Source organism: Capricornis sumatraensis, chromosome 8 (assembly GCF_032405125.1).
Source record: "Capricornis sumatraensis isolate serow.1 chromosome 8, serow.2, whole genome shotgun sequence".
Classification (NCBI taxonomy): Eukaryota; Metazoa; Chordata; class Mammalia; order Artiodactyla; family Bovidae; genus Capricornis; species Capricornis sumatraensis.
In genome coordinates, this window is record NC_091076.1 from 68001155 (window position 1) to 68022334 (window position 21180).

A 21180-nucleotide genomic window follows, 5' to 3' on the forward strand; every position below is an offset into this window, starting at 1 on the left:
GCCCCAGCCCAGTGAAGCCACTGATCTATGCTCTGTTTGTATAGATTTGCTTACTCTGGACATTTCATATGAATGGAACTGTATAACACACGGTCCTTTGTGACTGGCATCTTTTACTTGGCATGCTCTCGGGGTTCTTTCATGGTATAGCAGGTATCAATACATCATCCTTTTTATTACAAATTATATTCCATTGTATGGATATATCTCATTTTATTTATTCATTCCTCAGTTAATGGACATTGCGTTGTTTCTCCTTTGCAGCCATTACGATTAAGGCAGCTGTTAACATTCAGGCACAAGTTTTCCGTGGATGTGTTTTCAGCTCCCTTGGGTATATACTTAAAAGGGGAATTTCTGAGCCATGTGGTAATTCTATGTTTAACTGTTTCAGGAGCTGCCAGACTGTATTCCAAAAGGACTGTATCGTCTTAGACCCCACTGGTCGTAACAAGGGTTCCACTTTCTCCACACCCTGGCCAGCATTTGTTACTGTCTGTCTTATATTATTGTCATCCTAGTGGGCGTGAGGTGGTATATCTCACTGTGGTCTGATGTGTGTTTTTCTGATGGCCGGTGATCTCAAGCACCTTTTCATGTTTTTCTGCAGCCACATGTATATCTTCTCTGGATAAACGTCTCTTGAAATTCTTTACCCATTAAAAAAAAAAATGTTTGGTCTTTTCATGTACTCTAGATACAACATATATTCTTTATGTATTCTAAATAAGAGTTTTTTTCAGATATATGATTTGCAAAAATTTTCTCCTGTGGGTTGCCTTTTCACTTTTGTTGTACTGTCTGGTTTATATGGTTTTTGTTCTTTAATTCTTATGCATTTTTCTTGTTTTCCCTGATAAACTGTAAAACTGTGACCTTTACATTGTAAAAGTCCACAAATCTGGAAGCACCTACTCCTTTTCCATCTCTTTTGCATCCAGAGGAGTGGTCATAGCTGGGTAACGTCTATTATAGAATTTGGCTCCACCACCAGAATAAGTTCAGTTGCTCAGTTGTGTCCAACTCTTTGCCACCCCATGGACTGCAGCACGCCAGGCTTCCCTGTCCATTGCCAACTCCCGGATCTTGCTCAAACTCATGTCCATTGAGTCAGTGATGCCATCCAACCATCTCATCGTCTCCTTCTCCTCCCGCCTTCAATCCTTCCCCACATCAGGGTCTTTTCTAATGAGTCAGTTCTTCACATCGGGTGGCCAAAGTGTTGGAGGTTCAGCTTCAGCATCAGTCCTTTCAATGAATATTCAGGACTGATTTCCTTTAGGATTGACTGATTGGATCTCCTTACAGTCCAAGCAACTCTCAAGAGTCTTCCTCAACACCACAGTTCAAAAGCATCAGTTCTTTGGCACTCAGCTTTCTTTATAGTCCAACTCTCAGATCCATACATGATTACTGGAAGATCCATAGCTTTGACTAGATGGACTTTTGTTGGCAAAGTAATGTCTCTGCTTTTTAATATGCTATCTAGGTTGATCATCACTTTCCTTCCAAGGAGCAAGCATCTTTTAATTTCATGGCTGCAGTCACCATCTGCAGTGATTTTGGAGCCCCAAAATATAAAGTCTGCCACTGTTTCCACTGTTTCCATGAGATGCCATGGAAGTGATGGGACCACTATCTATTTGCCATGGTATTAGTTTTATGAATGTTGAGTTTTAAGCCAACTTTTTCACTCTCCTCTTTCACTTTCATCAAGAGGCTCTTTAGTTCTTCTTTGCTTTCTGCCATAAGGGTGGTGTCATCTGCATATCTGAGGTTATTGGTATCTCTCCCAGCAATCTTGGTTTCAGCTTGTGCTTCATCCAGCCCGGCATTTCACATGATGTACTCTGCATATACGTTAAATAAACAGGGTGACAATATGCAGCCTTGACATACTCCTTTCTTGATTTGGAACCAGTCTGCTGTTCCGTGTCCAGTTCTAACTGTTGCTTGTTGACCTGCATACAGATTTCTCAGGAGGCAGGTAAGGTGGTCTGGTATTCCCATCTCTTTCAGAATTTTCCACAGTTTATTGTGATCCACACAGTCAAAGGCTTTGGCATAGTCAATAACGCAGAAGTAGATGTTTTTCTGGAACTCTTTTGCTTTTTTGATGATCCAACAGGTGTTGGAAATTTGATCTCTGGTTCCTCTGCCCTTTCTAAATCCAGTTTGAACATCTGGAAGTTCACGGTTGATGTATTGCTGAAGCCTAGCTTGGTGAATTTTGAGCATTACTTTGCTAGCGTGTGAGATGAGTGCAATTGTGCAGTAGTTTGAGCATTCTTTGGCATTGCCTTTCTTTGGGATTGGAATGAAAACTGACCTTGTCCAGTCCTGTGGCCACTGCTGAGTTTTCCAAATTTGCTGGCATATTGAGTGCAGCACTTTCATAGCATCATCTTTTAGGATTTGAAATAGCTTGAGTGGAATTCTATCACCTCCACTAGCTTTGTTCATAGTGATGCTTCCTAAGGCCCACCTGACTTCACATTCCAGGATATCTGGCTCCAGGTGAGTGATCACACCATCGTGATTATCTGGATCATGAAGCTCTTTTTTGTACAGTTCTTCTGTGTATTCTTGCTACCTCTTCTTAATATCTTCTGCTTCTGTTAGGTCCATACCATTTCTGCCCTTTATTATACCCATCTTTGCATGAAATGTTCTCTTGGTATCTCTAATTTTCTTGAAGAGATGTCTAGTCTTTCCCATTCTTTTGTTTTCCTCTCTTTCTTTGCATTGATCACTGAGGAAGGCTTTCTTATCTTTCCTTGCTATTCTTTGGAACTCTACATTCCAGTGGGTATACCTTTCCTTTTCTCCTTTGTCTTTAGCTTCTCTTCTTTTCTCAGCTAATTGTAAGGCCTCCTCAGACAACCATTCTGCCTTTTTGCATTTCTTTTTCTTGGGATGGTCTTGATCACTGCCTCGTACAATGTCACGAACCTCCATCCATAGTTCATCAGGCACTCTGTCTATCAGATCTAATCCCTTGAATCTATTTGTCACTTCCACTGTATAATCATAAGAGATTTGATTTAGCCCACACCTGAATGGTCTGGTGGTTTTCCCTACTTTCTTCAATTTAAGTCTGAATTTGGCAATAAGGAGTTCATGATCTGAGCCACAGTCAGCTCCAGTCTTGTTTTTGCTGACTGTGTAGAGCTTCTCCATCTTTGGTTGCAAAGAATATAATCAATCTGATTTCAGTATTGACCACCTGGTGATGCCCATGTGTAGAGTCTTCTCTTGTGTTGTTGGAAGAGGGTGTTTGCTATGACCAGTGCATTCCCTGGCAAAACTCTGTTAACCTTTGCCCTGCTTTGTTTTGTACTCCAAGGCCAAATTTGCCTGTTATTCCAGGTGTCTCTTGACTTCCTACTTTTGCATTCCAGTCCTCTATAATGAAAATGACATCTTTTTTGGGTGTTAGTTCTAGAAGGTCTTGTACCAGCCCCTAGATGTCTTCCTGGAAGATCGTTTGATTTCATTCTTGATGAGAGATTATGGTTTACTTTTTTTTTCTTACAGGTGAATCGATTTAGTAAGGTGGAAGATCGAGCAATTTTTGTCACTGACCGTCACCTGTATAAAATGGACCCCACTAAGCAGTACAAGGTGATGAAGACCATCCCTCTATACAACGTAAGTGTTCTCTGCTTCACTCTAAACAAAGGGTTCTTAACCTGGTTCTCATGGACCACTAGCAGGTCAACAGATCACAAGAGCCTTTGGGGCTTTAGAGAGCCCATGAATTCCTGAAATGTTCAGCCCGTCTCATATTTTATACAGAACTACAATTTTCTGTATGGAGTATCCAAAGCTTCCAATAGAATAACAAAGGCACATTTTGTTTGAAAGTGTAGGACTCTGCATTCTATGTGACCTTTCTTTATCCTACTCAGAGCTTAACTCTGGTGACACAAAATGTATTTCCTTATTGATTATCATAAGGCTTGCTTTTATGTGGAAGTGGAATCAGGTGAAGAAATAGTAGAGAATAACCTTATGAAAACATTACCTCTCTTTTACACGTGCAGTCGTGTCTGACTCTTTACGACCCCATGGACCGTAGCCCATGAGACTCCTCTGTCCCTGGGATTTTCCTGGCAAGAATACTGGAATGAGTTGCCATTTCCTTCTCCAGGGGATCTTCCCAACCCAGGGCTGCAACCCACGTCTCTTGCATCTCTTGCATTGGCAGGCAGATTCTTTACCACTTACACTACCTGGGAAGCCTCTGAATCTCAATATGAAACTTGAAAAAAATTTTCATTCTGCTTTATGGGATCTGCTTAACAAGTAACCGTTCTGATTCTTGAAACAGATCCCCCTGGACTGCTGGATCTTTCCATGTCTCAGGTGATTTTTCTATCTGTTAGTTCTTAGAGAAGTCTGTGTTTGTCCAATCATGAGATCTATGAGGAGTGTTATTTAAAGATCGTTTTAAATCCTTTTGGCCTCTGCAAAAGGAAATAGGAAACATTGTTTTACAATGTTTTATTTTGGTAAATCAGGAGTCCTGTTGGTTGTGAGGTTCAAGGAAGGCAAGCTGTTCCTGGCTTTGCTAAATAACTTAGAACATTGCTGCAGGCTTATCGCCTGCCGATGGAGTTGAAGTTTGACTCCATCTCCTGGTCCCCCCACTGCACATGCATACATACACACTTTTCTCCCTTTCAGTTCAGTGCAGTCACTCAGTCATGTCCGACTCTTTGCGACCCCATGGACTGCAGCACGCCAGGCTTCCCAGTCCATCACCAACTCCCAGAGCTTGCTGAAACTCATGTCCATCGAGTTGGTGATGCCATCCAACCATCTCATCCTCTGTCACCCTCTTCTCCTCCCACCTTAAATCTTTCCCAGCATCAGGGTCTTTTCCAGTGAGTCAGTTCTTCACATCAGGTTGCCAGAGTATTAGAGTTTCAGCTTCAGCATCAGTCCTTCCAGTGAATATTCAGGACTGATTTCCTTTAGGATGGACCAGTTGGATCTCCTTGCGCTCCAAGGGACTCTCAAGAGTCTTCTCCAACACCACAGTTCAAAAGCATCAATTCTTCAGTGCTCAGCTTTCTTTCAGTAGAAAGGCAAATGGATTTCAGCTTAGAAGGAAATGATGTTCTAAGACATTCTTGATCATAGGTAGTCTTTTAGCAAAGACCTATAATCGCATGTTAATCACCATTTAAGCCTATTAACCCCATAGTCTTGAAGAAGGAGATGAAGGAAGATGAGGGAGAAGGTCACATTTTGTCAAAGTCTAGTACAATGTGTATCTCTTTTTCTTACTTTCTTTTAAAGGGAGAGCAATCAGGCGCATGATAAAAATCCAGTAAGCAGTTAAACAGGTCTTTGAACTGATTATTTTCTACGTTTTTCATGTTGACTGGTGTATAGTTACAGGCACTGTTCCTCTTCATCATCATTATCATCATCAGTGTTATCAATAATATCATATTTTTTTAAAGTAGCAATGTTTAGGTAAACATCAAGGTAAATTGAGGTCAACAGGCAGGACACACCCTGTCACCGATGCTATCACCCACATCCCTTTGATGTCCTTTCCACTTTTGTACATTCCAGCCTAACTTCCAATAGCCAGCATCTTTGTTAGAAGGCTCCCCACAGACTGCTGGAACCCTTGACTGGAAATAATCCCCACCCCTAGCCACCTGCATGACCAGTGGGTGTGGGCATATACATCCTCCAAACCCCACCATTCATTGGCCGTGACAATTCTGGTGTGTTTTACATCGTTTGCAGGAGCTTTTCTATAGGAATAAGCTGCGCTGCCCACCATAGTAGCTGCTTAATAATGGGCCCTACTGGCCGCCCTCCCCTGCTGAGCCACCTCCCCACTCCCTTGCCCAGCTCCCTGCACCTCCTGGATCAGTCCTGAAGCTCATCAGCCTTTGTCTCAGGATGTGCTTTGTGCTATACTAACTCGCTTCAGTCATCCGACTCTTTGCATCCCCATGGACTGTAGCCCGCCAGGCTCCTCTGTCCATGGGATTCTCCAGGCAAGAACACCAGAGTGGGGTTGCCATGCCCTCCTCCAGGGGATCAGCCCAACCCAAGGATCGAACCTCTCAGGAGGGAGCAGATTGAATGGGGCTGGGGACTTCCAGCCATGTCTGTAAAGATGTCCTTCAATCTGAAGCAAATACAGCCAAATATTAAGTCTGAATAATAGGGATGTGAATATTATTTTATTCTTTATCCTTTTCATATGAAATATTTTGAAATTTAAAAAGTTTAAGGAGACTTCCCTGGTAGTCCAGTGGTTAAAGCATCAGCTTCCAATGCAAGGGGTGCAGGTTTGATCCCTGATTGGGGAGCTAAAAATCCCACATGCCTTGGGGCCAAAAAAAAAAAAGACCCACAAAACAGAAGCAATATTGAAACAATTTCAATAATGCCTTAAAAAATAGTCCACATCAAAAAATCTTAAAAAAAAAAAAAAGTTTACAACAAGGAAGCTCTAAAAATGAAAATGCTCATGGCAGGGATGAAGAAGCTGAGACGAGATGGAGAAAGATTTCAGTCTTAACCAGGCTGAGTTTCAGACACCGATGACACTTGTAAGCAAACATCCCATCGATCACTGGAGTCTAACATTGTATAAAAGAGCATAGCATTCAGCACTTAGGATAAAAATTTAGGAGCAGACACATGTATAATTTGAGGCTGAAATTATCAGTGTAGAGGGAGAAGGGGCAGATGATTCAAGAACATCATGCTTAAATGGTGGGGAAAAGAGACTGACTGAAGGAAATGGAATGAAAATGAAATCTCCGTTCTTTCTGGGCCTCCGCTTTCTCTTTTCTCTTCTAATGTGCCAAATGAGTTCTAATTTCTCTCCAGTTCCATAAGGTTATGAATTATTCCAGGAAGGAAAAGAACTCTGGAAACACTGTGTTTCAGAATCAAGTTGGAAAGTTTTCAGAAATAAGGGTAATCAATAAAAACATAACTACTGATCCCACTCTTTGCTCCTCTCCTTCTCTGCTCTTCATTCCTGCTTCTGCCCAGCTGCCTGTCCTGTGTCAGTGAGACTTTTCTGGCTCCGGGGAACAGATTGTGATTGTGGGGAGGGGGAGAGAGATTCCCTCTGTTCCTCTTAAGTGTTTGTGGCTGCCTAATAATAAAGTTGACACAAGACAGATTAACAGGAGGAAACCCAACTTAGTTTTATGGGCATCAGGCAGTTCAGTCGCTCAGTCATTTCCAACTCTTTTCAACCCCATGGAAGCAACACACCAGGCTTCCCTGTCCATTACCAACTCCTGGAGCCTGCTTAAACTCATGACCATTGAGTCTGTGATGCCATCCTATCATCTCATCCTCTCTCGTTCCCTTATTCTCCTGCCTTTAATCTTTCCCAGCATCAGGGTCTTTTCTAATGAGTCAGTTCTTCATATCAGGTAGCCAAAGTATTGGAGCTTCAGCTTCAGCATCAGTCCTTCCAATGAATATTCAGGGTTGATTTCCTTTAGGATTGACTGGTTTGATCTCCTTGTAGTCCAAGGGACTTTCAGGAGTTTTCTCCAACACAGCAGTACAAAAGCATCAATTCTTCAGCACTCAGCTTTCTTGATGGTCCAACTCTCACATCCATACATGACTACTGGAAAAACCATAGCTTTGGCTATATGAACCTTTGTCAGCAAAGTAATGTCTCTGCTTTTTAATGGGATATCGTAAAAAGATGCTCAGAGAATGTCTAAGAGTGGGTAACTTAATATCTTTGTGTATAAAGAAACAATAAATTTGTGAGGATTTGGAAGGACAAAGAAACTAGGTTCAGGCGTAATTATAAAGAATTTAAGCCAAGGGGTGAGCTTGGGAGGTAAATTAGTGAAGAAGGGGCAAGGTTTATTTATACAGGCTTCTCGGACCTGAATTGTCTGTCTTTGGCCCTCCTGATGTCTTTCTCTGGGTCCAAAGAGGGCACCTTTCATACGAGAGATTTATTTCCTGGTTTCAAAGAAATAAAGAGGAGGGTCAAAGTATCCTTTTTGCATTGGCTGCTTCTTAAGTAACTTTAATTCAAAATAGTCAATATGCCATTGATACATATTTGGAGGCCTGCCCTGGGCCCCGTACTATTTTGATTTGTGTTTAAAGAAAGGATACACACAGTAGTAAGGAAAAGAAATCTCATAGGAACCCAGGGCCCTATTCAGGTTTTAGGGCAGCTCTGAGAGACCATGTTAACCTGTGTCCCCCTCAGCAAAATGATGCTTAGATGGTGTCAGTTTCTGCCACTCTCTGTCTCTACTTCTCTTTGTGTGTCTTTTTTTTAATGTTTATTTATTTAGCTGCTCCAGGTCTTAGTTGCAGCACATAGGACCTTTTAGTTGTGGCATGTGGGATTTTTAGCTGCAGCCTGTGAACTCTTAGTTTCGATGAGAGATCTTGTTCCCTGACCAGGGATTGAACCTGGGCACCCCTGCTTTGAAAGCATGAAGTCTTAGCCAGAATCATCAGGAAGTCCCTCTTTGTGTGTCTCCTATCTAACAATTACCTTTTTTGCCATACAGCCTGGGCCAGTGCTAGGCTAAGGTATGAATCAGCCAACCCAACAAACCGTTAGAGTTTCATCCCGCAGTGACACTGAACACGGTGTCTCTGATGAGGCCTCACCATGGCAACCAGTTCTGCACGATCCAAATTGGTCCTTCAGCTCCTTGTTAAGCATTTGCAAATCTATGCATAGTCTTCCCTGACTTCTCCTAGCATAGCATGAGTAATGACTCATTCATTTGGGGGTATAAATGATCTCTTCTCTCTGCAATTTTTGATTGTTGTCCTTAAGGCCCAAGTCACATTTGGACCTGCTGAATTAGATTTTCCTGGTGGGAAAGCGCCAGTGGGAGAACGGTGCTTCAGATAGGCTATAACCAACCATCTCATCCTCTGTTGCCCCCTTCTCCTGCCCTCAATGTTTCCCAGCATCAGGGTCTTTTCCAGTGAGTTGGCTCTTTGCATCAGGTGGCCAAAGTATTGTAGCTTCAGCTTCAGCATCAGTCCTTCCAGTGAATATTCAGGGTTTGATCTCCATGCTGTCCAAGGGATTGTCAAGAGTCTTGTAAAAGCTCCATAGTTTGAAACCATTAATCCTCGACCCTCAGCCTTCTTTATGGTACAACTCTAACATCCGTACCTGACTACTAGAAAAACCACAGCTTTATAGCTTGATAATTATCACAAAGTGAGTTTACTGGTGTAACCATTCCCAAAATCAAGATACAAGACTCCCAAAAAAGAAAACATATGCCCCCTCCCAGTCACTATCTCTTCTTTCCTTTTCAGAGGCATAATTTTGCTCATTTTGAACTTAATGTAAGTGAAATCAAACACTGTGTACTCTTTTTTGTGTTTCTTTCAACATTATCTTCATGGGAACATCCATGTGGTTTCCTGTAATTCTGGTTTGCTCATTTTCACCGCTTTGTAGTATTTCCTTGTCAAAATACACCGCAAATTGTTTATCCGTTCACATATTGATGGATATTTGAGATTTTTAAAGTCATTCTTATGCGTGTGTTTTGGTATTGCTATGATGCATACTTTTTCATTGGACAAATACCCAGGGATGAAATCGCTGTTCAGTTCACTGGATAATTCCAGTTTTCCAAAGTGGTCATACTGGTTTACAACCCCACCCCACGCCCAACAACATGTGAAAGATCCAGTTGCTCCGTTTTCTCTCCAACACTAGGTCCTGACAGTCTTTTTTTTTTTTTTCAATTGGTGTATAGTTGGTTTTTAATGTTGTGTTAGTTTCTTCTAGACAGCAAAGTGACTCAGCTGTGCATATACACATATCCCTCTTTTTTGGATTTCCCTTATACTTAGGTCACCGCAGAGCATTGAGCAGAGTTCCCTGGGCTCCACAGTAGGCGCTCATCAGTTGTCTCTCTTATACACGGTATCAGTCGTGTATATACGTCAATCCCAATCTCCTACTTCTTCCCACCCCGCCCCCTTTCTCCCTTAACTGCCATACACAGTGAAATCAGAAAGAGAAAAGCAAATATCATATATTAACGCATATACGTGAAATCTAGAACAGTGGTATAGATCTTATTTGCAAAGCTGAAAGTCTTTTGAATTTTAGCTATTCTGGTAGGTGTGTGGTAGTTACACATGTGGGGGACAGTTCTAGATTCATTGAAATATAACAGACATATAACATTGTGTAAGTCTAAGGCGTGCAGTGTGTTGACTTGATACATGTATCTCTTGCAGTATGAGTACTGCCATAGCGTTAGATGACACCTCCATCACACCAGGTAATTGCCATTTCTTTTTTGTAGTAAGAACACTGAAGAGCTGATCACTTAGCAACTTTCAAGTTATGTAATACTGTATTAGCTGTAATCACCATGCTGTATAATAGGCCCCAAGAACTTACTCATTTTCTAGCTGGAAGTTTGTGCCCTCTGACCAACATTTCGTTTTCCTCACCTCCCCCTGAGCCACTCTCTGTTTCTCTAAGTTTATCATTTTTAGATTCTACATATAAGTGATATCAATAGCAGGGGTCCCCAACCTCTAATCTAATGCCTGATGATCTGAGATGGAGTTGATGTAATTATAGAAATAAAGTGAAAGTCACTCAGTCAAGTACAGTCCATGGAATTCTCCAGGCCAGAATACTAAAGTGGGTAGCCTTTCCCTTCTCCAGGGGATCTTCCCAACCCAGGGATCAAACCCAGGTCTCCCACATTGCAAGTGGATTCTTTACCAGCTGAGCTACCAGGGAGGCCCAGGAATACTGGAGTGGGTAGCCTATCCCTTCTCCAGCAGAGCTTCCTGACCCAGGAATCGAACTGGAGTCTCCTGCATTGCAGGCAGATTCTTTACCAGCTGAGCTACCAGGGAATAGAAATAAAGTGCACAATGAATGTAATGCGCTTGAATCATCCTGAAACCATCCCCCGCCCCATCCCCAGTCCATGGCAAAATTGTCTTCCACGAAACCAATCCCTGGTGCCAGAAAGACTGGTGATGGCAGTCGTATACTATTTGTCTTTCTCTGTCCAGCTTATTTCAGTCATAATGCCCTCAGGGTTCAGCCACACTGTTGCAAACGGCGGGATTTCCTTGTTTCTCATGGCTGAATAATGCTACGTCGCATGTGTATGCCTCATCTTTATCCATTGATCCACTGACAGATACGTATTGTGGGTTTTCTTTGTACTCCTCTTATTACTAATAAGGTTGAGCCCTTTTCTGTGTGCTCACTGGTCATTTGGACTTCTTTTGTAAATTGCCTGTTGACGTCTCTTGCTGTGTTTCTGTCTTTAAAATGTTGATTTTTAGAAGTTCTTTTTATATTCTGCGTTGGTGCCCCTTGGCAGCTATAGATCTTACAGATACTTTCTCCAGCTCTATGACTTGCCTTTTCATTCCTTTAGTGTCTCTGTGAGCATCATTTTTCATGTTGATATACTTCAGTTTATCCGTTTTTTTCCCTCTGAGGTTGATGCTTTTTTATTTTTGCTTAAGAAAGCATTCCCTATCCCAAGGTTGTGAAAATATCCTCATCTATCATATTCCATAGGCTGGGCTTTATCGCTGCACCTTTCATATTGACATCTTACAGTCCACCTAGAATTGACTTTTGTGTATGTGCAAGGCAACAGCTCAGGGTTTATTTTTTTCCCATATAAACAATTGGCCCATATTGAAAAGACCATCTTTCCGCACTTGCTCTTCAGCACTACATTTGTTATAAATCACAGTGGCCATATGTCTCTTTCTAGTTTCTCTGCTCCGTTCTATTGGTCTCCTGTCTATCTTTGTGCCAATGACAGTTTTAATTACTGTTGGGCAAAGATTTTATGAACTGTAAAATTATAATAAATTTCCAAAATCTCCCCCTTCAATTTCACCCTCCTCCCAATATAGTATTCTCATTCTTGTTGTTTTTTAGTCAGTAAGTCGTATCTGACTCTTTTATGACCCCATGGACTGGGGCCCAGCAGGCTTCTCTGTCCATGGGATTTCCCAGGCAAGAATACTGGAGTGGGTTACCACTTCTTTTTCCAGGGATCTTCGCAACCCAGGAATTGAACCCCCGTCTCCTACAATGCCAGGCAGATTCTTTACCACTGAGACACAAGGGAAAGCCAACATTCTCATTAGCTGTATCCATATGAAGGAGAAAGCGGAAGATAAAGCAAATCCTAGCAGAAGGGACAGCTTCCTGTTTACCCATTTCCTCTGTGAAAAAGTAAAATTCCTTTAGGAGTCAGGTTTAGAAATGCATGAAGTTCATACCGGTCAGGGAGCAGCTACCACTGTAATCTGTTGTGACCTCTCTAGAGACCCATATGCCAAATCTTTGGATTCACCCAGGAAAAGTTGAAGTCTATATTACAGGTAATATCTCCTGATTGTTAAATGCCATGTAAGCCAAATAGAACACATCTTGTGAGCCCACAGGCCACCGGTTTGCTGCTCCTATTTTAAAAAGTCTTTGCTTCTGTCATTTGCTATTCTAAATGTGCTTAGTTGCCCAGTCGTGTCTGACTCTCTGCAACCCCGTGGACTGTAGCCTGCCAGGCCCCTCTGTCCATGGAATTTTTCAGGCAAGAATAATAGAGTAAGTTGCCATTTGCTCCTCCAGGCAATCTTCCTGGCCCAGGGTTTGAACCCACGTCTCCTGTGGCTCCTGCTTTGCAGGCCGATTCCTCGCCCTCTGGGCCATCTCTGCTCTCTGACCTCTTCGCTGCATGCGTCCATGCCCAGTCACTTCAGTCGTGTCCAGCTCTTTGTGACCCCGTGGACTGTAGCCCACCAGGCTCCTCTGTCCATGGGATTCTCCAGGCGAGAATACTGGAGTAGGTTGCCATGCCCTCCTCCAGGGGATCTTCCCAACCCAGGGACTGAACCTGGGTCTCCTGTAATTGCAGGCAGATTCTTTACCACTGAGCTCCTCCCTGTCAAATTTTTAAAACTCTAAAGTCTATGCTATGTTTTATTCTAGATTTTATGTAGTAGAAACAAACACTAATCATTTCTCACTTATAAAAAGCTATAACTGGATGTGAGCTTTTAAAAGAGTATATTTTCTATGTCAGTTAGCCAGGAAGGAAAAGAATGAAGGAAATCTTGGATGCAGGTGCCTTTTCTACCTGTAGAACTTTCTACCCCTTCAGAGTTCACTGCTAATGGTATTCTTCCAACTTTTTATTATAAAATTTTTCAAATGTATAGGGAAATTAAAAGAATATTATAAGGAATACCCATATTCCCTCCACCTAGATTCATTAAATGTTTAATTTCTTTTTTGTCATACTTATTTTCTCTCTCTCATGACACTTCACTGCTAAAATGCCCCTGTGTGCATTCTCCTAAGAATAGGACATCTTCTCTCTTAACCACAACACCACCTTCATATCTAAAAATATTAATAACATTTCTATAATACCAAATATAATATATAATCATTATCCGTTATGTGTTGGTCAACTCACATTCAGATTTCCTCAGTTGTTCAAAGAATGTCTTTTATACCTATTTTTTTAAAATCCTATCTAGGTTCATATTTTGGATCTGGTCATTACATATCTTTTAGTCCAAAACTATGCCTCTAGACACAACCCCTTGCTTTTTTTTTTTTTTAAACAGCATTATTAAGATATAATTTACTATGATGAGCTCAGTTGTGTTCCCTCAGAATTCATTTGTTAAAATCGTAACCCTCCAGTACTTTAACATAGGACTATGTTTGGAGACAGAATCTTTAAAGAGGTAATTAGGTTAAAATGAGACCTTAAAGTGGGCCCCGATCTACTATGACTGATGTCTGTCTGTCTGTCTGTGTGTTGCTCAGTTGTGTCTGACTCTTTGCAGCCCCATGGACTGTAGCCCACCAGGCTCCTCTGTCCATGGGATTTCTCAGGCAAGAATACTGGATGGGGTTGCCATTCCCTTCTCCAGGGGATCTTCCCAACCCAGGGATGGAATCAGCATTTCCTGAATTAGCAGGCGGATTCTTTACCACTAGCACCACCTGGTAAGACCTGGTGTCCTTTTAAGAAGAGATTAGGACACAGACACACACAGAGGAAGATCACAGGAGGACATAGGGGCCAGACAGACACTCGCAAGCAAGGAGAGAGGCCTCAGAAGGAGCTAGCCTTGCCCACACTTTGGTCTTGGACTTCTAGCCTCCAGAACTCTGAGGCAACAGACTTCTGTTGTTTAAGCTCTGCTACTTTGTTATGGCAGCCCTGGAACTAATACATTTAGAGCACTTACCCAAAATTCACCCATTGTAAGGTCTGGTTCATTGGAGAAGGAAATGGCAACCCACTCCAGTGTTCTTGCCTGGAGAATCCCAGGGACGGGGGAGCCTGGTGAGCTACCGTCTCTGGGGTCGCACAGAGTTGGATATGACTGAAGTGACTTAGCAAGGTCCGGTTCAGTTATTTTTAGTAAAGGTATGCAGTTGTCCAAAGATCACATAATTCCAGTCTTGGAACATTTCCATCACTTGAGAAAGTTCTCCCATGCTCACTTGTGGTAAATCCCCACTCTCAGTTTCAGCCCTGGACAATCACTGGCCTTTTTGTGTCTATACTTTCACCTTTTCTAAAAACTTGATGTACATGGAATCGTACCATACACTAGATACTGTTTTCGTGTCTGGCTTCCTTTGTTTAGCATAATGTTTCAGAGGTTCGTCCATGTTCCGAGTATCGCTGGTTCTCTGCTTTCATTGCTAAGTAATACTCCATTGAGTGGATGTACCGCATTTTATTTCTCCATTCACCAGCTGATGGACGTTTGGGTGCTAAAGACATGATGCAAGACTTTATGTGGGCATGTGTTTTTATTTCTCTCGGGTGGCTGTCTATGAATGGAAGTACTCCTCATGGCATTTGTTTAACTTTGTAAGGAACTACCAAACTGTTTTCCAAAGTGGCTGCTCCATTTTGCATTGTCTTCAGCATGAGAGTCCTGGTTTCTCCGTATCCTCACTAACACTTGGTATGTATGATGTTGAGTTTTTAAAGAATCCAGGACTGGTCTAGTCTGGATTTGTCTAATTGTTTCCTCATGGTCATTTAACTTTTTCTCCTAGTCCCTGTATTTCCTATAAGCTGGAAATTAAATCAGGAGATGTTAGTTTTTTAAACATATTTATTTGGCTGCACTGGATCTTAGATGCGGCATGTGGGATCTACCTCCCTGACCAGGGACTGAACCCAGGCCCTCTGCGTTAGGAGCAGAGAGTCTTAGCCACTGGACCACCAGGGAAGTCCCAGAAAGTGTTTATTTTATTTCAGTTTTACACTTCCACACACTTAAGATTATATCTTGCATCTCAGTAAAGAAGGCACATGTATGGCTGACTCTGCCTTGTGGATCTTTAGAAAATGTTTCATTGTAGCCAAGCTATTATTATATTGCCCTTCAGTTCAGTTGCTCAGTCATGTCCAACTCTGCGACCCCATGAAGCACAGCGTGCCGGCCTCCCTGTCCATCACCAACTCCCAGAGTCCACTCAGACCCATGTCCATTGAGTTTATGTTGCCCTTGCTGTAGCCTAAATTCCAACTGCTTATAGAACACATCCTATGTTTTCCTATGAACAATTAGAATTTAGCATAAAAAATTAAGATAAAAATGGCCATCAAGCATTTACCTATTAATAAGCTGCCCATCAGTAACAATACCTGTTATTTTCATTTTTCCTTTACCAGTCTCTTTTTCTAACAAAACTCTGCCAATGCTTTGATCTTTGATAATTTTTGTATTGAAGCTTTTACAGTTTATTTATCCTCTCATTTAAACTCTGGGCAGTCACCACAGATCAAATCACTGCAGAGTCTTCACTCCTTTTTGCCAGCACCAACGATGGCCTTTACAGTCCTGCTGACTTTGTGCATTCTGCTCTTGTGTTCCCTTCACTGTTTTCTTGAATTTTTTTTTTTCTTATACAGGCCACATTCTGCAAGTCTGTGTTTGGATTTATTTTTCTTTGCATTATCCAAGAAATCGTAAATCACACCAAAGCTATTGGCTTTGCCACCACCAAAATGGTTCCGAATCCAAATACGAAGATAACAGCTAAAATAGTCTTGTATATTTTGTCTGGTTCCCCCCCTCCCCCCCCATTTTTGTCTTGGGTACTGTTGCCAGCCAGGATGAAGGACATCAGTGATCATTTGTTTCCATAGTTGATTGGTCGGGAACCTCCTGGTCCAGATAGCTACTGTGTTGTTCCTCATAGTGGTCGATCCTCAGGCAGCCAGGGAGGGGACATGGATACTTCTTAAGTATTTCTACAGCTTTTATCTCTCTCCCCCGAATCTCTGGCAACCACTGATCATTTTACTGTAGTTGTGCCTTTGCTAGAATATCATATACTTGGAATCATACTTCTCATTCTGGCTTCTTTCACTTAGGAATCAGTATTTGAGGTTTTGTATATGCCTTTCCATGGCTTGATAGCTTATTTCTTTTTATGGCTGTGTAGTAGTCCATTGTATGAATGTACCATAGTTGGTTTATCCTTTGGCTTATTGAAACATCTTGGTTGCTTCTAATTTGGGGCAGTTATGACTAAAGCTGCTAGAAACATTCACATGAAGGTTTTTGTATGGTCACAGGTTATCAAATTCTTTGGGTAAAACCCTTCAAGTACAGTTCTAGCTCCTGTGATAAGGCCAAGTTTGGCTTTATAAGAAACACCGAACTGTCTTTCAACATGACTATCATTTTGCATTTCTACCAGCAATGATCAAGAGTTCTACACCAGATTTTTTTTTAATTTTAGCCATTCTAGCAGATGTGTTACGGTATCATTTATTTTTCTGTTACCCTAAATTATATAACCCAGCACTCATTGGGGTCTCAGTAAATCTTTAACTACAGAAATCATGTCTCCCCTCTCTGTGGTTAGTTGGTTTGTGTTCAGGAGATGACAACTGATCTGATCTTTACATGAGGTAAAATATAATTACAAGATAAATCAGGGAGCTTTTTTTTCCCCTTGCATTAGCAAAAATCAATCTATCATTTAATCAAGATTCCAGGCACTCTTCACAGGAAAGATAAAAATAGGAAACCGTGACGGGTTTTTTCAGAATATTCTCACAAATGGCATGATCAAATAATTATCCATAGCAGTCAGGATGAAATCCTCAAGTTACAGGTGACCCCTTTATTAACCACAGTGTAACTTTCTAGATACAGTTAGATTAGGAATGCTGTGTTATTGTCAAATTAATGTCATCCCCCTTGAGTCACTTTCTACATTTGTAAGTGGTAACATAAAATTAAAACATTAATTCCAATACAGTTGTCAAGAAAGGTTAAAATTTGAACGGGGGACGGTGGGGTCATAATCTGAATGTTTTGCAAAGTGGGAAGACTCCTGGTAGCCGCAGCTTGATGCAGAGACAAAGGCAAGAAACAGCCCACACAATTAGTCATGTTGTGTGCAAAACTTTGATCACGCCTCTTGAACTCCACGCGTCATTCTAGAGATCCCTATAACTGGTGGGGGAAATTGCACCCCATGGCTGAGGCACATCGCTTGAATCAGTGCCCTGCTGCCTTTTGAGTTCCTGTGGACATGGGTGCTCCCCAGCCAGCGCTCAGGGAGCTGGTTGCTAAGACCGAGTTTAATTTGCATAAACATAAAATCTGTTCACCGGTTTCGAGGGAGACCACATAAACTGAAACATTTAACCTGACCTCAGCTGGGACTCCTCTTACCCTTTTGTTGGCAGAGTTGTGTTGGTTCTGCGTGACGGGTGGGTTTGAAAAATGTTTGAATCTGCCCGTGAAGGCTGTTTTTGATATAGTCCCTTTTTATCAGCATGGGCTTGATGGCTGAGGAAGCAGCCAATTAATTTGCACAAATACCTCCTTTAGTTCTAGGGAGAATAGGAAGCAGGCAGGGGAGAGAAGAGAGACAATTATCTGAAAGGATGTGACTGTTTTGTAGAGGTAAATGGATCGTAATTATGCCAGGCTTCATGCTTTATTACTCTATCTGACGTGACTCGCTAGAAAGCTACTGTTTGATTTGGAAGATGGATTGTCCTTATAATGTGCTACAGGGGTGAACCCTGCTAAAAATCCATCGAGCGCCGGCTCTGCTCCCCATCACATTTCTCAAGCACCCTGCCCTCGTGGCTATATCCCAGGAGAAGGCGTTTCCATGGTAATCTCAATGGAGGCAGTCAGCTGATGTCTGGCACCGCCTGAGCTGGTGCTCGCCAGCCCTCTCCCCCTCACTCCTCCCTTGAGCCTTTAAACTATATTTATTAGTCCCCTTTAATGGAAAGTATATAACCCCTAATGTCAGACACTGAGTGGCTTTGGGTTTATTTATTTATTTGGGTAATAAACTTGCCTTCCTAATTAATTCTCAGCGAGTTCCTGCAAGCTGTAGTATTTCTAACATCTCGTGGAAACGTTTAGATTTTTGCCTGTTATAACAAAGAGCGTTGCCTAGCAATATCGGATATTTGGAAACCTCCGTTCTTAAAAAAAAAAAAAAGTGATGTCTGTATGAAAAAAGAATTTTAAAAGAGGTGTTAGGGTTTCAGTTTAATTTTTTTAAGAATCTTTTCTTGCTCTGATGCTTTAGCAGCGAAATGGTCCGCTCCTTATAATTTCTTTTAATACTCAGTTATTTCATGATTGGATTTGAGTGAGCCACATAGTTTTAAAATACTTCTAAGAAGTGGGGCATCTAGCCAGGTTCTCTCATTTTTTTTTTAATAAGAGAAGAAAGCCAGAATTTCAAAGCTACCCTATTGATTGTTTTCCTGACATGTGTTTGGAAGTAAATGTCTTTTGTTGTATGGGTTAGACAGCACCGCTTATGCTAAACCATACTAAATAAGCAAACCAACTTACAATGTCAAAAGGTGCTTTGGGGCAGAAGGTAGAGTCCATTTTCATTAGTACAGTACTTGGAAATTCAATTACAAATATAAAAGGTGTATCAAAGCAGTGTCTGAAAGCAGCAATCATCAGAGCGCATGCTTAATTCCTTTGAAAAGCTATCTCGTTAAAGAAACACAAAGCCTTTAAAAACTAAAGTATGAGAAAATTAGTATGACACCACCTCATTTATCCAGAGGTCAGATTGTTAGTAACAAGATCCTTTTAAAACAAAGCCCTGAATAGAGGCATACACATAAAGGATCTGGGCATTAACAGAAATGTGTGCTAAGTCACTTCAGTCATGTCTGACTCTTTTGCAACCTCATGGACTGTAGCCCACCAGGCTCCTCTGTCCAAGGGATTTTTCCAGGCAAGAATACTGGAGTGGGTAGCCATGCCCTTCTCCAGGGGATCTGCCCAACCCAGGGATCTAACCCACGTCTCTTATGCCTAGTGCACTGGCAGGCAGGTTCTTTGCCACCAGCGCCACCTGGGAAACGTTTGCCAAAATACGCCAATCATTATGTATATTAGCCACAAGACGCTGGATTACAGAAATAGACATCTCTAACCTTGCAGGAATAGGCTTCCTTTTACACAACTGTCTTATCAGAGCTCCCTTTTCTGCAGTCAGAATTTTTGAACACCTCCTATATGCTGTGCATCTGGCAGGCATTAGCAGTGAAATAATACATCACCCAGTCTTCGCACAGGCCTGTGGGAGAAGCAGAGAAGCCAACCAGCCTGCCCAGCACAAGCCTGTGGCAGCCATGTAGGGACAGATGGTTACACCTTTCTCTCCAGGGGAAACTGTCACTCAGAAAAGTAAAGTAATAGCCCAGGGTCACAAAACTCGCAGGGAACGGCACCTGGCTTTCGTTTGACTCGTTAGAATCACAACCCTGGTCGTGACTTCCTGTCACCACCTCCCTTGATGATAAATAACACATACAGCTAAGATCCTCTTCTAAAAAGAGAGAAGAGAGACTTCTCTGGCAGTCCAGTGGTTAACACTTTGCCTTCCAGTGCAGAGGGCATGATTTCAGTTCCTGGTCAGGGAACTAGGATCCCATATGCCTCAAGACCAAAAAAAAAAAAGCCAAAATGTAAAACAGAAGCAATATTGCAACAAATTCAGTTAAAGACTTTAAAAACTGGTCTACATTTGAACTGAGAGACTAGCATGGAAACATATACGTTACCATATGTAAAATAGAAAGCAATTGGGACTTTGCTGTGTGACCCAGGGAGCCCAAGCCGGTACTCTGTGATAACCTAGAGGGTGGGAGATGGGAGAGGAGGTCAAGAGGGCAGGGACATATGTATCCCTGTGGCCAGTTCATGTTTGGAAACATTTGTTGAAAGTTGGACTTGCCATCAAATTCAGTTCTTCCATTGGATGTTTCTTATATGTATGTGTGTGTGTGTGTGAGAGAGAGAGGGAAAGAGAGAAAATGATAGAGAGGGAGTGTGTGTGTGTTCTCTAAAAAGCCTGTGAAATGTATCAAAAAAATAAACCTTCCTGAGAAATAGCTTATGCCATCCTTTATATGTGGAACCTAAGAAGAAATGATACAAATGCATTTACAAAACAGAAGGAAACTCACAGATTAGAGAACTGAATTTATGGGTGGGGGGATGGGGGGTCAGGATAGTTGAGGAGTTTGGGATGGACCTGTACACACTGCTGTATTTAAAATGGATAGCCAACAGGGACCTACTGTGCAGCACAGGGGTCTCTGCTCAATGTCATGTGGCTGCAGTATTCTTGCCTGGAGGACCCCCATGGACAGAGGAGCCTGGCAGGGTCGGGAAGAGTCGGGCAGGACTGAGCGACTACGCACAGCCTGGATGGGAGGGGACCTGGAGGGAGAATGGATGCATGTATATGTATAGCTGTGCCCCTTTGCTGTTCAGCTGAAACTATCACATTGTTCATTGGCTATACTCCAGTACATCATTAAAAGTTCTTTTTTAAAAAAATTAAACCTTTAAGGTACTGGCTATGTACCAGTACCTACGTTTGCAAATAGTCTTACCAGAAGATTCTCCTTCAACAAGAGTGGTGTAAGATCCATCACTTTACGTTTGCTGACTCTCATCCCTTGTAACGGACATCACCATACGTTGTCACATATCACTGGGGGATGGTCCGACCCTGGTCCTGATCTCTTAGGTATTAAATAAAGGAGCTTGTTTCTTTGTTATTGGTTGAGGTTCAGAGCTAAGGTTCTTTACACTGAATCA

General features: G+C 42.0%; 1 protein-coding gene and 1 pseudogene across 1 annotated transcript in view; one reads left to right on the forward strand and one right to left on the reverse strand.

Annotated features, from left to right (window-relative positions):
- Positions 1–21180, forward strand: part of MYO1D (myosin ID) — a 359813-nt gene that overhangs the window by 212093 nt on the left and 126540 nt on the right. The window contains exon 20 of the mRNA XM_068978746.1: positions 3538–3651. Within this exon, the coding sequence (XP_068834847.1) occupies positions 3538–3651 (114 nt within the window). The remainder of the gene's footprint in view (positions 1–3537; positions 3652–21180) is intronic.
- Positions 15861–16259, reverse strand: LOC138082749 (small ribosomal subunit protein eS24-like; annotated as a pseudogene).